Raw genomic sequence first — 16,194 nt, forward strand, 5'->3', positions numbered from 1 at the left:
TGTTATTTACCACTAGGGTGCTGTGTTACCGGGTAAGATATTACTCTTTGCTTTATGTGAAATAAGGGTAAATATGCTGATCCAAGTCAGATGGAAATTTTTTAGGACTAACTAATAATGATAAAGCAGTCTTTTAATGAGTTAAACAGCTGTTCAGCAAATATTTTGGGTTCTAAGAAGGAGTTTTAAGGCTCATCTAGGCTCTGCATTAGTGGAAACAAATGGCTCCTAGTCCTAAAGTAATAGGAACAGAATTAGCAACATTTTTGCTCATAACATTATGGTAGAAATTTTAACAGGCTTTCTGCATCTTCTGCTTGTTAGAGGTTGAATGCATGTTGTCATGAACTGAATTGTAAACTGTGTAATATTGGTTACAGTTTCATAATAGATCTTTAATCTAGTAAATGGAAAATATGGCAAAGATATGTTTAATAAAACAGGTATATAAACTGAACCTGTTGTGAAACCATGCCTGTTGAAATAATTGTCTTTTTCCTTAGGTAAAAGATGCCTACTTTCTGCAGCATATGTGGACAGCCACAAATGGGAAGCAAGAGAAAAAGAAGATTGTCACCTTGGTAGGTACTTATCGGGCTATTATGTGGGTCATTTCCAGTCATTCCATGTTTGTCATCATATATTCGTATGAGATATATGTGAAATGATGCTTTTATGATAATCCAATTCAGATAAGCACATTTTTAAGCCTTAAAAAGAATTAGAGTGTTGTTTCACATGTGGCAAAATCATTTTTTCTTTCCTGCAAATTTCTATTTCATTTTTGCCTTCACAGTCTCCCTGAATTATGTAAACAATTATTTTCTTTGTTTTTTGTTCATTTTTATCATATAGTTAGTTACCATGCAGCCTGACTGTTTTATCTGCAAAATCAATCTTTACTATGATGGTTGCAAAATGATGGTTTTCCAAATTCATTAATACCTCCACATTTACTAATTATTACTCAGTATTTACTGTAAGCAAGAACCCTTTTTCTCCCATTTCTTTCTCTGTTTATTATCAGTATGATCTTATGGATTCCTCTTTCTTTTTTTCCCTTTAATGATTCATTACCATCCTTAGTTATTTTGGTAGTCCAGTTCTCTGAAATTTGGCTAGTAGAAGCATTTCAAGCTGTCTCCCAGTGTTCCATCTGGTACCTTTCTTGCTCTAGCCCTGAAATCAATTACAGTTAGCCCTTAAACAATGGGGGTTAAAGGAGCCCACGCTCAATGCAGTCAAAAATCCACATATAACGTAAAGTTGGTCCTCCGTATATGTGGTTTCTTCCTAGCCAAGTTTCCGCCCACGGATTCAACCAACTGCGGATCATGCATGTAATCCTGTAGTACGCATTTAGTGAAAGAAATTCATGTATAAATAGACCTGCACAGTTCAAGCCTGTTTTGTTCAAGGGTCAGCTGTATTTCTCCAAGGAGCACTGGTTCCTTTTACTAGGGAGTGGTATTAGAAACCAAGATCTGTGCACTAGGTGTCCCCCTTGCTACTATGGAATTTTTGCTTCTTTGCCCATTCAGTGGACAGAGCTAGGAAAAACATGTACACATAAACATACATATGTGCACATACATGCATATAAGCTTATATGTACATAGTTTACAAATTATGAAAAAATCATTCTGAAACCTGCAATTCCAGTTCATCTCTACAGAGTTCTTCCTTGCCTTCCTCTAGTCCATGTTTGTATCTCCCTTCCATACTGAAAACACTGGCTCCCAACAGGGACAGTATTTTGATGTGTCCATCAGTCTAGGGATTGCAAGTTATGTAATTTTCCTGTCTTCTATCCAGTAAGTGCCAGTAATGCCCTGCAGTCATTTAGACAGTCAAAAAGATACCCCTATATATTCTAAAATGCCCTTGAGGGCCTTTTGGTACTTCTTTTGGGAACCACTGTTCTAGTGATGAAAGCACAATGGGCTCAGTTAATTATATTGCAGGGCTCGTTCTGATGTGCTGTATGTGAATTATAAGAAAAGTGCTATGGAAGTGCAGAAACGAGAACGAAGAATTTCATATAAGCTATTGTTAACACTTTCCTAGGTATGAAGGGAAAATTAGGAAACAAGACCATTATATTTGGTGCCTTGGTATGGGTCATCTCTGTTATTTCGAGACAAACCTAGGGAAAACTGTCATGGATTCCTGAGTGAGCAGATGCTTTTTGCCAAAGAATGAGCATAATCTGCAATGAATAAATATCACATGGAGGTAACTGTCTCCTCTCTGTTAAGATTAATGTACTTAGAAAAGCAGTATGTACCAGCTACCATTTACTGAATACCACCCTGCTAATAATCCTCTCTGTACATCCTGAGTCCCTGTCGAGTCAGTTGATTTTTTCCTCATCCTATATTCTTACAGCACTTTGTACCTTCATTATGCAGTGTAATGTGAAAAGTCTACACTTGGAGGGGAAGACAGCTGGCTGTGAACCCCAGCTCTGCCAGCTTTCAGAAACTGTCCCTTAACTCGGTTCCTATATCTATAAATTAGAGATGATAATGCCCGCCCCAGGTAATACCCTGACATATAGTAGGTGCTCCAGAAATATGTGAAAGGAACAAGTCCCTAGGCCCGTTGATTTTACTCATATATAAAACATTAGATTGTGAGGTGAGATGAAGTTTTGAAACTCAGACTGCTTGGAAGAAAAAGAGGCTGTTAGAGACAATATTTTTTTTCTTCTGTGTAAGAGAATGTAATTAAAACTTGCGTTCATATGTGATATTACTGCATGTTTTCCCTAATTCTTAATTGAGCCTTTGGGCTGAGGTATGGGCCCAGAGAATCAGGTAGTACGCCTGGGGCTACATGCGGATGATCGGGCAGTAGATGGCAGTGTGGCCTCTGCGGAGACGCGCGCAGCCGGTGGAGCCCGGCGTTTGGGCGCTGGCCTTTGGGAAGCCTCTCCGTGCACGCGAGCGCGGAGGGCTGCCCTCGGCATGTGGAGCAATGTGATTGGGCGCTGTGATCTGGTGCGGGCTTGCTGATTGGGGGAGGGAGGAGGGGCGATATGAGGCTTTTATTCCGCGCGTCCCCATTGGAGGGCGTGGAGTGGGGTGGAGTGGATCGGGCTCGGGGGGGGGGGGGGCGGGGGCGGGGGGGGGGGGGAACTGTGCCTGGATGTGGGCGTGGGCTTCCCTGGCCTGAAGCGGTTTTGCCTCCGTGCCGAATACTGCGGAGGAGACCTGCTGGGTTCTCTCGGATGGTCGTGCTGCTGTGGTGCCTCCTCTGTTCAGTCTCATTAGTGGTTTTCTGTTAGAGCCTTGGCGGAGGGCTGATGGGTATCTACCCAGCTCCCCGTCTGAGAGTAATTTATTACTACGGAGGTCTAGATTAACACCACGAGTGCCGTATACGTATGCTGCAGTCTAGAGGGCAAGCAGGCCATGAATGCAGGCTGGGTCCTCTGACATAAAAGTCAAAAGGCAGCTTTTGTTCACTGCTAGATGTGTGCCCCGGGTCTGTGCTAAGCAGTTTCACACACACTGTTACGTTTAATGCTCCACAACAGCGGCCGAGGCAGCTGCTATTTCCCTTAAGAGATGGGAAAAATGAGACCAGATCCCAGCATTTGCTTAGGGCCATACAGTATCCTCTTGCCTTTCTGCTCACTAAACTTTCTTAGTGATTGTTGTAGTACCTGTAATTCTACCGTAGTGTCTTCTCTTGCATTGAAGTAGTGGATCTCTTGCTTTTAAAAAATATTTTTTGATTGCAGTATAATATACTGAAAAGTGCACAAATCATAATGTACAGATTGATGAATTATCACAAAGTAAACAAGCCTGTGTAATAGAAGGTTCCTACCACTCCAGAAGCCCTTATTGTGGCTCCCATTACCCTCTTCAAAGGTAACCATTATTCTGACTTCTAGCACTGTAGGTTATTATTTTTAATGTTTTATAATGGAAAATGTACAACATACAAAAGTAGAGTGAATGGTATAAGGAATCTTCTTTACCCATCACCTGGCTTCAACAGTTATCAGCTCCTGGCCAATTTTCATTTCTACTCCTACTTATTTCCCCATCCTGATCCTTTGGATGATTTTGAGGCAGATCACAGACAGTATATCATTTTACCCATAAATATTTCAGTATATACCTCTAAAAGATAAGGATATTTTAAATACCATTTCACATCTAAAATATTAATAATCATTTAAATATGAAATATCAAGTCAGTGTTCAAATTTCCCTGATACTCTGGTAAATTTTTTTTAATGGTTATGCACATAAGGTCCATACAGTGCAGTTGGTTATGTTCCCCTCTTATCTTGCCTCTTTTTAGATCTTTTCTTATGGAAACATACAAAGGTAGAGAGAATAGTATAATGAACCCCCATGGTCTCACCCAGCTTCAATGGTTATCAATTCCCTGCCAGTGTTGTTTCATCAAACCCTACCCCATCACCAGGTTACATTTTAACAAATTCTTGTTATCTGATCATTTTATATATATTTTGATACATATCTCTATAGATAAGGATTTTTTTAAAAACATAACTATAATACCATTCTCATATCTAAAAAATAGTAATTCCTTAACATCATTAAATATTTCCTCAATGTTCTCATTTCCTCAGATGTCTTATAAATTTCTTTTTAATTTACAGTTTGTTGAAATGGGATCCAAATAAAGTCCATACATTGTAATATGTTGAGATGACTTTAATCTATAGGTTTCTCTTTCTGTCTTGGCAGTCTATTTGTTGAAGAGAACAGGTCTCTTTTGTAGTTTCCCACATTCTAGATTTGCTGTTTTCATCCTTATGGTGGTGTTTAACATGTTCCTCTACCTTCCATATGTCCTATAAAACTGGCAATTAGAGAGGAAGCCTTGATCAGATTCAGCGGGGTTTTTCTTTTGGCATGAGTACTTCATAGGAAGTGTTGTTTACTGTTGTCAAGAGGCACAGAGCATTTGGTTGTCACTGTGATGTTAAAGGCCATTCGTGATCATTGCTTAGATCCATTTTTTCATTAGGAGCTGCAAAATGTTGCTATCTTAATTATATCATTTCTCTCATTAATTACCCAGAAAATTTTTGTGAAAGAATTTCCTTTCATCAGCGGTTCAGCTATCCTGAGTTATAGTTTGTATGGAAGAGGCAGCTTCGAAAATAATAAATTGACCTCCTACCATCCTCCAAAGGTTATCAGTGAGGGTTTTAATTTTTTTTTCCTAATATTATGAACTCATGGACCTAACTATTCCAGACATTTTAATTCATTGCAGTTGATATTTTATTGAAAGAACCGTAGTTCTCCAGCTAGGCTTTGTAGAGCCCTGGGAATTCTTGAGCTTTCCAACTCAAATCAGAAGATTTCAATTTTAGACTGTTTCTGTACTGCGCTTACCTTTGGTTAAAATAAACACTGAATTAAAGCATTGTCTCTGAAATTCCTGCATTAGCCATGCAGATCTACTGGAGAGATACAGGGTGAAAGTTCGCTGCATTAGCCAGTTAGCAGCTGTTACAGATTAGGGCCCACAGTGAATAGGATTCAGGAGAAAACCATTCTGGGGAACTGGGTAGGGTGCTGGTAGGAAGGCAGGCCTCATGGGGGAAGTTCCCTGTGTTCCATGAGAAGTTTGGTTGGGTTACCCTGCCAGGGGCAAGGGACTAGGTGACTTGAACTAAATTAGTTCCTGAGCCCTACTGAATTAAATATTCTATTTCTGATTTTTCATTTTTATAGATAATCATAAAGTAAGAGATACCTTTCAGTTTTAGTTACTGCTTTTTTTTTTTTTTTTTTAGCATTGAGGTTGAAACTGAGCACTGTGGTCATCTTTCATTAGCTGGACACTTATTAGCTGAGGTTTAGTTTTACTGTGTCATTTCAGCTGTGGACGCCTTTGGCTTGTTGCAGTAGTTTTTCAAATCCTGCTCTTGAAGCTTGATGGAGATTTTCTGAGGCCTGCTTTCCTATTTGCATGTCTGTGACATGTATTCATTCACTAGGTTTCATATTTACTGTCTGCTGGCAGTTCTAGAGATGGGTCTGGCCTGTGCACATCATCCTCCTTTAGTCTTAGTATATATGTATATGAAGCTTGCCTTCACATTTTTTTCTTTATTATTTTAAAGCTTCTGGTGACAGAAAGACAAATAGAAGGAAAGCTAAATATCTATATTCAAATGGTTCTTAGGTTAATTTTTCCTAATTCCTTCTATTATTTCCATACATGTTATAGGTCATCTATCCCTGAAACAAAAACAGTTTTAGCCTGTGTTTTCCAGATCACTTCTTCTAGGAAGTACAGTAATAACTTGTATCTAGTCCTTAAAGAATTACAAAAATTAGGTGAGGTACGCACATGCCCAGAAAGAACTTAGTGTTGACTGAATGGGTAACAGTGATGTACAGTTACATAGAAATCATGAAAAACTGAAACCATCTAATAGTTTCTCACCTAAAGCTCCCAGGGTTCAACAGAGGATCCATCGTTCCTTCAGAGAACTTCCTCATCATAACTTTGACCCAGAGACCACCCTCCTTTATAAGAGGCTTCTTTCCTAGCACATCTCTACTATAGATTTTGTGATCATTGAGGAGATTATCATTTTCTTTCTCAAAATTTTATATACTTTGAAGCTGTGTTACTTTGGTGCACACCAATTATCTTCCTGGAAAAATGAATTTTTGGTCATTATGTAATGACCCACCTAATCTGAAAAATGAATTCTTTTTGCTTTAAATCTACTGTGTCTGATATTAATATAGCTATACCAGCTTTCTTTAGGCTGCTTTTTGCTAAGTACATTTTTCATACAGTTATTTTCAACTCTTCATGTGTTCATATGATTTATATAGCTGGATTATGTATTTTTAAAACCAATCTGGCAATCTTTGTCTTTGTAACTGGAAAGTTTAGTTTATTTAGTGTCATTTTATGATTGTTGATTTATTTGAATTTGTTTCTACCATAGTTAGTGATTTGTCCCATCTTTCTTTATTCTTTCTTTTGTATCTTCTTTTGGATGGTTGTGGTGTTTTTGTTTTTTACATTTCCTCCCCCTCTAGAAATTGTATCCTCTATTTCTACTCTTTCAGAATGGTGGGTTTTACCATTCTAAATCTACATCTTTTAGATGGTTGCTGCATAACTCCTAGCATGCATATTTACCTTAAATTCTAGTGTTATTCACACTCTGCTGTCCTTTAGTCCAGTCACATAACCCCCAACCATGTGTTATTGTCTAATATTAAAGTTTTATCCTTTAAAACACACGTACACACATAAGACATTATTATTTTAAAAAACTTCCCCCCAAATTAAATTAATTTTATTTACTTACCATTCTTTCTAGCATTTCAAGTCTTCTTTAAAGGATCATCTTCCTTCTTCCAAAAACACGTCTTCTAAAAAACACAACTTGTAAAAAGTTCCTTTAGTGAGTATTTGTTGCTAATAAATTCTTTCAGTTTTTAAGTGTCTTTATTTTTCTGTTAATCTTAAAAGATAATTTTGCTAGATATGTAATTCTATTTTGATTGTATTTACTCCCAACATGTTATTCTACTGTTTTCTGTAGTTTCTAGTGAGAAAACACCTGTTGGTATAGTTGTTTTTCCTTTGTAAGTAATCTGTCTTTACTTTCTGGCTACTTTTAAAGTCCTCTTATTCTTCAGTTTAAGTGTAATGTATCATGGTGTGGGCTTAATTGACTTGAGATTTTTTATGTTTCCTGAATCTGAAAATGGATATCTTTTATCAGTTCTAAAAAATGCTTAACAATTAGCTCATCATCTATCACCTCTCCCCATTCTCTTTATTAACTTCTTTGGGAGATTCAATTAAATGTATTTTAGACCTTACTATTCTATTTTCTATATCTCTTAACTCCTTTTTTATACATTTCATTTTTATCTATCTTTGCTGCAGAGTCTTCTAGTTTCTTGTAATTTCCTTTAGATCTTTCAGGTTGCTAATTCTCACCTCACCTGTGTCTTACCTGCTCTTTAACTTATTCATCGAATTTCTTTTTTACAGCTTTCTTGACGTATTATTTACATAGAATATACCGCACATATTTAAAGTGTACAATTTGACAAGTCTTGACATATGTACGTGTGTATATGTCCGTGAAATCATTACTACAATCAAGATAATAAGCATATCTGTCACCCACCCCCCACATGTTCTCCTACTTCTTTGTAGTCCTTTCCTCTTCTTCCTGCCCACCTTCCCACATTCCCAGGAAACCTCTGATATTTTCTGTCATCATAGATTAGTATGTATTTTCTACAATTTTATATAGTAAAATCAACTCTTTAAACCACTTAAAACATAGTTCTCAAGTTGGTGTATCTTGTATGACATAGGAAGTATAATTAGGGCCTCAGAGGTGTGAAGGCTGACTTTGTGGTTTAGAGTCCTCAGGGGATGATGTCCTTGCTGTTTTCCCTTTGCAGGGTGCATTACTTTCTAGTTCACCTTCACTACAGGTGTAGCCTTAGGCAGCTCTGGATTTACCTAGGATCTCTGAAACAGCTTCCTATCTTACAGAGGCCTTGGTTCTATCCTCCGTTCCCTGTAAGTCATTAAAACCACAGCTCTGTTTCCCTGCGGACCTGCGGATGCTCTCAGGTGACTGCTACCCTTAGTAGTCCCTTAAACACTCAAGGTTTGTGCTCCCATCCTGCCTTTAGCCGCTGACAATTACATCTATCTTCTTAAAAGCTCAGTCATATATTTGAAAATTTTTTTAACATTTTATTTAGGTGTTTTGTTTTTATAGTAGGGGGAATTTTTAAAAGGCTATTTAGTCCACCTTATTGCTGAGGTGGAATTCAGTTTAATATCATCTTCGAACTTAGGAGCAACATCCTTTTTGTGTTCCTTCTGGTAGTTCTCAAACTAACTCACTCGAGTGCTTGCCAGGCTACATCACAATCTCCTGGGGCTTTCGTTTAAAAATTTGTGTTTCTGTGGTCTCACTTCAAACCTGTGGAATTAGAATCGCCCTCTGGGTGTGAAGCCTAGGAATCTGACGTTTTAAAGTCTTAAAGCCTCTTAGGGGTTCAGATCCTTAACCAGGATTACACTCCTATACTTCGAATAGTGCAGGGTCCTCAGGAAAATCCTTTATGTCCTTAGATTATCAATGGTATTGTTTTCTTCAAACAAAAACATTTTTATACTAGTATACATTTCATTTTCTGGACATACTTCCACATTGTCTATACAGCTTTAAGTTTTGTTAATGAAGAATTCAATGAGGAATTCAAATTTCAGACCCATTTTCCTTTATAGTCTTTGTTGACCACAACCGTCCGCTGCAATGTATATTCCTGAGGAGCTGAGTGACAGGCAAGAAAGCATCTTCTTTGGCACATCCCTTTGAATAAAACCTGGGCATCTGCTGGCCCCTCACTGAAACACGAAGAGTGATTTTGACTGTTGAAACCATGGTCCAGAAGCCTGTGGCACTGGCCCTCTGCAGGCTGCAGCTGCCCCAGCTTTCATGGCCATCCCTGCTCCGCGCAGTTTTCTGCCTCATTCATCACGCTAGTGCTGTCATGTGAGGTGATTGGTTGCATATTATATTTAGCAGCAAACCTTTCTCTGATTTATAATATGCAAATATTATTCATCAGATGCTGGCTGTGCAGCTGTTGCCTTTTTTGAGGCCCCAGCCGATTTTACATGACTGAAGATATCTTGGTGTAGAAGATTAAAATGGAATCTTGACTTATCACGCTACAGAAGCCCGCTCAATCCATTGTTTTGTTATATGCTGTGTACTATATGAAACCCATGAGGAAATGGAGGTCATTTTAATTAGGCCAGTAGATCCTGATCCTGCATTTTTTAGTTAAAATTTAAATTTTGAGTAAAGGGTTAGTTGATTCTTTATATTGCCTGTCATCTCAACACAAGAGCCTCTATTATGAAGAGATCATAAAGATTTGGTATCATGGGAATGCTGTTTAATATCACTCTGTGAGCAGTTAGATTTAACAATATTAATTTGCCTTAGTATAAAGAGGTTTTAGGGACTTCTTTGTATATGTGTATTTGTGTTTTAAAATTTTTAAATCACATGGTACCAACCCCTTTAAGGGGTTGTCATAAGAAAAGATAGTCATAAGATAGTCATAAGAAAAGTAATTACTTTTACATCATATCAGGTTTTAGTGGTTTTGCAAAGTTCCTTTCCCCTGGTAGCTACTGAGTCATTGAGAGCATTATCCCAGGGAAAGAAAAGAGAAAAATATCGGTTAAGTGCACAGCAATAGGTGTTTAACAAATACTTGTCAATTGATTACCTGTTGCCGTTTTGCTTAATACTAATTTCTTCCACCAGGGAGTAAAAAAAACCTTGGAACTGCAGTTAGAGTTGACCCATGAACAATATGGATTTGAACTTTGTCGGTCCACTTATATGTGGATTTTTTTCCACACAGCACTACATGATGCAGTTGGTTGAATCCGCGGATGCGGAGAGCCAGCTATGGAACTTGAGCATCTGTGGATTTTGGTATCCACAGTGGGTCCTGGAACCAATCCCATGTGGACACCAAGAGATAACTGCATTTCTTTTTCCTTCCTCCCTCTCTTTCTCTCCTCTCTCTCTCCCTCCCTTGCTTTATTCCTTTTATTTATTTCTTTAGATATTTATTGAGTGCCTTTTATAGAACTTTTCTAGGAACTGAGAATATATCAGTGAATTAAGTCCTTGCCTTCATGGTTTTTACTTCTAAGTGTAAAAGAGAAAAAAACAAAAAGCCAAACACAGACCAGCATATATAGGCATTTATAGATCATAGAAAATATTTTGGATTTTATTCCAAGTGTGATAGGTAGCTATTGGCTGGTTGAGAAAAGAAAATGACAGGATCTGATTTATTTATATATATATATTTATATTTCAGATCTAGAGCGTATATGATTTGCTGACATATGGTTACAGAAAGTGAGAAAGAATGGGGTCAGGGATGACACCTTAGTTTTTGGCCTGAGTAAGCCAGTTAACGTAGGGGCCATTTACTGAGATGGGAAGGGTTTGGAGAAAAGTAGGTTTGGAGTGGAAGGTTGGAGAATTAAGAGGACATGTAATGTTAAGAGACCTATTAGACACCCACATAGAGATGTCACCCATGTAGTTGGAAATACAAGTTTGGAGTCACAAGAAGAAGTCAGGGTAGGCATATATGTGTGGAGTCAGTAGTCTGTAGATGATGATTAAAGCTATGGGAGGGAGAGAATGAGATACCCAGAGACCGAGCAGATGGTGAAGTTGACGTGCCCTAAGTCTGAGGAGCAGACTCTTCACCATCTGCTCTCAGACTTAGGGCACGTCAACATCAAGAAGTCAAGAAGAGGAGATCCTACAAAGGAACCCAAGAAAGAGAGAAAAGAGCATTTCATGAAGAACGGAATGCTCAACTATATTAATTGTTAGTGAGAGGTGAGGTAAGATGAGGATGAAGACTTAACTACTGGATTTAACAAAGTAGAGGTGGTCTTTGGTGTCAGTAGAGTGATGGAAACCAAAATGTGATTTGAGTCAGTTCAAGGGAGGATGGAACTAAGGAAGTGGTGACAGTTGTATTGGGGATGACTCTGTTGTGGAGTCTCGCTGCTGATGGGAGCAGAGCAAAGGAGAAGTAGCTGGAGAGCGATAGGAGGTCAAAGGAAATTTTTGTCATTTTTGTTTTTTGTTTGTTTAATAAAGTTCATCCTTCGTTTAAAAAAAAATAGGAGGCAGGGTATATGGATACAGATGCTGGTAGCCTGGTAGACCTGATGGTAAGAGGATAAAGTTCCCATGATTGCTTCTGTTTTATGCTTAGGGAAATAAGACACAAAATCATGAGCTGAGAGTGAGAGTGAGCGGAGAAAGGGAAAAACACACATTTTAAGTTCTAGAAGCAATGAGAAGGTATGAAATAATTATTTTGAAGAGTATGTTGCCTGTTATTCCAGGTCTTTTTAGACTCTGAGATGGCAGTGTAATCTCAGGAATACCAAGTATTTGTATGGATGTTCTGGTAAAAGGAATCAGAATAGGAATATTTCAGGCTGAAAATCATTAATTATAAACAGAATGCCTGGCCCCTGTGATTCGTTCAGGGAATAAAAAGTAATTTAATAATTACTTTAATAATTTAATTTAATAAGTTTAATTTAATAATAATTAAATAATTAAATAATTTATTTAATAATTTAATAATTAAATTAAATAATTTAATAATTAAATTATTAATTAATTAAATTTAATTATTTATTTAATAATTTAATTAAATAATTAAATTTAATTTAATAATAATTTAATTTAATAAGTTCCAACTTAAAACATTTTTGAACAGCTAATATATTTACCTGGTTCAAAATGCAAAAGGAATAAATGGGTAAGCAATGAAGAGTTTCCTTTTCTTGCCCCCCTACCATCTTGGCCCTCCTTTGCCTGGAGTCTGTCAATAATAACACTTTCTTGTATCTCCTTCCAGAGATATTTTACTGATCCATTTTTTTAAAGCTAAATCTATGCTAGGACTTTAAAAATAATCCTTTCTTCAATCAAGTAAATACTTAAAAATTTATACTAATATTTCTCTATCCTCTTTTAATTTATATAAAAATAATTTCAAAAAAGAGCAAGAAAGAGCATCTGTTTTAATACTGACTTCATAATGTTGACAGCCATCTGGCAGGAGTTGTATCTGTTAGATTTTTCTTAAGAAATATGTATATTTAACAAGGTTCTTTTTTCTTCTTTGTCTTCACAGCTGATCTGGCATCTTTAATGGATAAAACATATGAGAGAAAGCTTCCTGTTAGTTCTTTAACAATATCACGGGTAAGAAAACTTAAATATAAAGAAAGAGAAAGAAGGCAAGAAAGCTACTTTATATATATGAGGCTCTGTAAATAAAGACTATCTTTCATAGGATATATTTTCCCAGAGTATGGTATGTTTTTGTAGTTGCTAATAGATATTTTATGATGAAGTAGCAAATTTCTTTGACTAAAATAAAAGGTAATACGTTTATCAGACTCCAGTGTCAGTGATTACTGTTGTGTATCTGGTTTATTTTAATTTTTCCAGGATTTGGTATCATGATTTTTTTTTTAAGTTGATATACCCTTCAAAGTGATAGTATTTACTTGTTAATGTTGGAAGTAATTTTGGTAGTTGAGAAAGTCTATAAGAGAATGGATATTAATGTTAATGTTAAACTGCTACAGAGCAATGGATGGGAGAATAATATTAGGCTAGGAGTCAGGAATTGGACTTGAGAGTAACCATTACTGATCACCTTCTATGCCAGCTGTTGTTCTAGTTTCTTAACTTACATTATCTTGCTCTTCTCATAGCGGCCGTATGAGGTAAGCATTGTTATCTCCATTTTGCATGTAAGACTCAGAATGCTTGATGACTTTCCCAAGTTCACACAGTTCATAGGTGGAAAAATTGGGCTTCAAACCCAGATCTCTGTGACATTGAAGTTCTTTTCTGTTGCCTCCCTTAAATAGATCTTATCTTGTCTTAATGAATTTGCTTTATGACATTGGTCAAGTGGGCCCCTCTCAATTTCCTCATATTCAGTATGGGGACAGTAGTATTTTCCTCATAGGGCTGATGTGACGCTAAATTGAGATCTTAGATGTGAAAACTCTGTAGAAATTAATGGCACCATAAAATTCAAGAGAGTTAAATCTAGGAGAAGAAAAGTAGAGAAACCATCATCCTTTTTAGTCTGAGTCCTTTCTTTCTGCTCCTTGATATTTTCCTTTTAGTAGGGGAACCATTTAGCTAGGTTATAACCTAAATTTTATGGACTTATCATTTTCATATTGGAGGGGAACTGAAAGACCACTGGTTCATCCCTTACATGATGTATAAAATCTCTGTATGCCATAATGCCTGGTGTTTGTTTAGGCAGCACTTCAGAGTTTAAAGAGCTTTCATGTACACTTGCTCGTTGGAGCCTTGTCCTCTTCAGTGCAGGTGCCTTTATTCTGTTTATGCACATGGAGCAACTAAGTTCCAGAGGGGCTGTGCCATCTGTTTATGCCACACAGCATGCAGTCAGGAGAGCTAGTTCTCAACTTCAGGTCCTGTGTTGGAACCATATTTTATCTGCCCCTTAATGAGATTTGTAAATCAAGTCCATAAGTCCTAAAAAGGGGGAGATCCATTAAGTCCCCCCCTCTTTACTTTCCTCTCCTTCTTCCCGAGGTTTTAATTATATTCACTACATCCATTATCTCCTACTTCACCCTTTTTGCCTCTGAGTCTTTACTTTAGAGTAGAATTCCTCCTTAGAAGAGGCTTTTCTGTTTGTTTCTCTGGTTTAGAGTTGAGCACACTGAAGGAGTTTGTGGTTCGAGGGGAGACTTTGCTGGTAGAAGAATCACAGGTTGACTGGTCTGTAGCAGAACCAAATCAGATAGGAAAAATGGTTATAAGGCTGAGTTCTCTAAATTTAGACTTTTCCTCTCTTGGGCCATGTTTTTTTCAGCCATCAGAGTCTTCATCCTTTCAACTATGTGTTCCCATGTATTTGGAGTTTGGAACATAGAGAAAATATCAGGGTTTAAAGTTAATGGGAAATACCAGTGACTAATTATAAATATACTAAGAGGAGCTCTCTCTTGTTCTGAGCAAGGTTAACGTTTAGTTTTTAAACAGTTTTTCTAACCAAGGTTGTTCTACATACAGAAAAAGAGAGGCCATTGTAGATTATTTGTTGGCATTAACATAGAGTGGTTTTGAGGATGGAGCCACACTACATGAACACTGTTCTAATAAAATGCGTGTTTTATTTTTAAGGTCAGTGTGTGACTTAGGCTCAATATATGGCATAATTTATATTCAACCAAAGCTTTCTTTTTTTGTCTTTTAGTTTGTGGACAACATTTCATCTCGAGAAGAGATAGACCATGCAGAGTATTACCTGTACAAGTAAGTTTTCCATTTCATTTGACTATATATTCTCTTGTTTCACATCCTTTTTTAACACAAAAGGTGGTAAGTACCGTATATAATGTTCAGCTCCTTGCTTTTTTTTTTTTTTTCTTTGCGGTATGCGGGCCTCTCACCTCTGTGGCCTCTCCCGTTGCGGAGCACAGGCTCCGGACGCGCAGGCTTAGCGGCCATGGCTCACAGGCCCAGCCGCTCCGCGGCATGTGGGATCTTCCCAGACCGGGGCACGAACCTGTGCCCCTGCATCGGCAGGCGGACTCTCAACCACTGCGCCACCAGGGAAGCCCCCAACTCCTTGCTTTTTAAGTTTGTGCTTTGGAGATCTTTCCATATCAGTGTATAGAGAGATTAGACATTTTTTATAACTGTCATATTCCATACTATGAATATATTAGTTAAACCAGTTGCCTATTGTAGGGCCTTTAGGTTGTTTGTGCTCTCTTTTTGTATGATGCACAATGCAATAATTAATAGTCTTTTACATAGGTAATTTTGCACATAGTTCTCATAAGTATGTATATTTAATACATATGTAAATGTAATAATACACATGTATATATATATATATATATATATATATATATATATACACATATTTAATTTCAATAGCTGTTGCCAAATCGCTTTCCATTGGGAAATTTACATTCCCGCCAGCAGTGTATGAAAGAGGCCTGTTTCTACAGCTTGGCCAACAGAGGTATTTTCACACTTCTGGATTTTTGTTAGTCTGATAGGAGAAAAAAATATATGTCTGTTTATCTTTTTCCTCCCTTTTTTATTTAGGTGGAAATGCACTCTTTAAGTACTATTCAGCTCCTATTTTCAATTAACACTTTTTCTACATTACTACCTTTACTTCATTCTTTCTCACAACTGGGAACAATCCCACTGACCTACAGCTACACTCTACGCTGTGTACAAAGAAGTATGTTCAGTACAGCACCGTCTATAGCAGTAAAAACTGGAATAACCTAAAGTTCATTAAATAAAGGATTGATCAAATAAATTATGATTTATTCTTATAGTTGACTTTTCATCTATCAAATACCTGTCAAAATGATACCTTACAACTAACTTTTTTTTTTTTTACAACTTTTTATTGTGATTCATTATTGTGATTTTAAAAATCAGATTTATGATTTGTTCCAATTCCTAGGCTGCAAAAAAAGACTCAGGCTGAAATTTAAAATGTTTCCAGTAAACATTGTATTAGAATTTCC

At 37.1% G+C, this 16,194-nt stretch overlaps 1 protein-coding gene across 1 annotated transcript in view; it reads left to right on the plus strand.

The window, feature by feature from the left end:
* MRPS27 (mitochondrial ribosomal protein S27) overlaps window positions 1-16,194 on the plus strand; it is a 90,629-nt gene that overhangs the window by 6,013 nt on the left and 68,422 nt on the right. The window contains 3 exon segments of the mRNA XM_032625154.1: window positions 504-581; window positions 12,774-12,844; window positions 14,895-14,953. Of these exon segments, the coding sequence (XP_032481045.1) occupies window positions 504-581; window positions 12,774-12,844; window positions 14,895-14,953 (208 nt within the window).

The sequence above is a fragment of the Phocoena sinus genome, chromosome 3 (genome assembly GCF_008692025.1).
Source record: "Phocoena sinus isolate mPhoSin1 chromosome 3, mPhoSin1.pri, whole genome shotgun sequence".
In the NCBI taxonomy this organism is placed as follows: Eukaryota; Metazoa; Chordata; class Mammalia; order Artiodactyla; family Phocoenidae; genus Phocoena; species Phocoena sinus.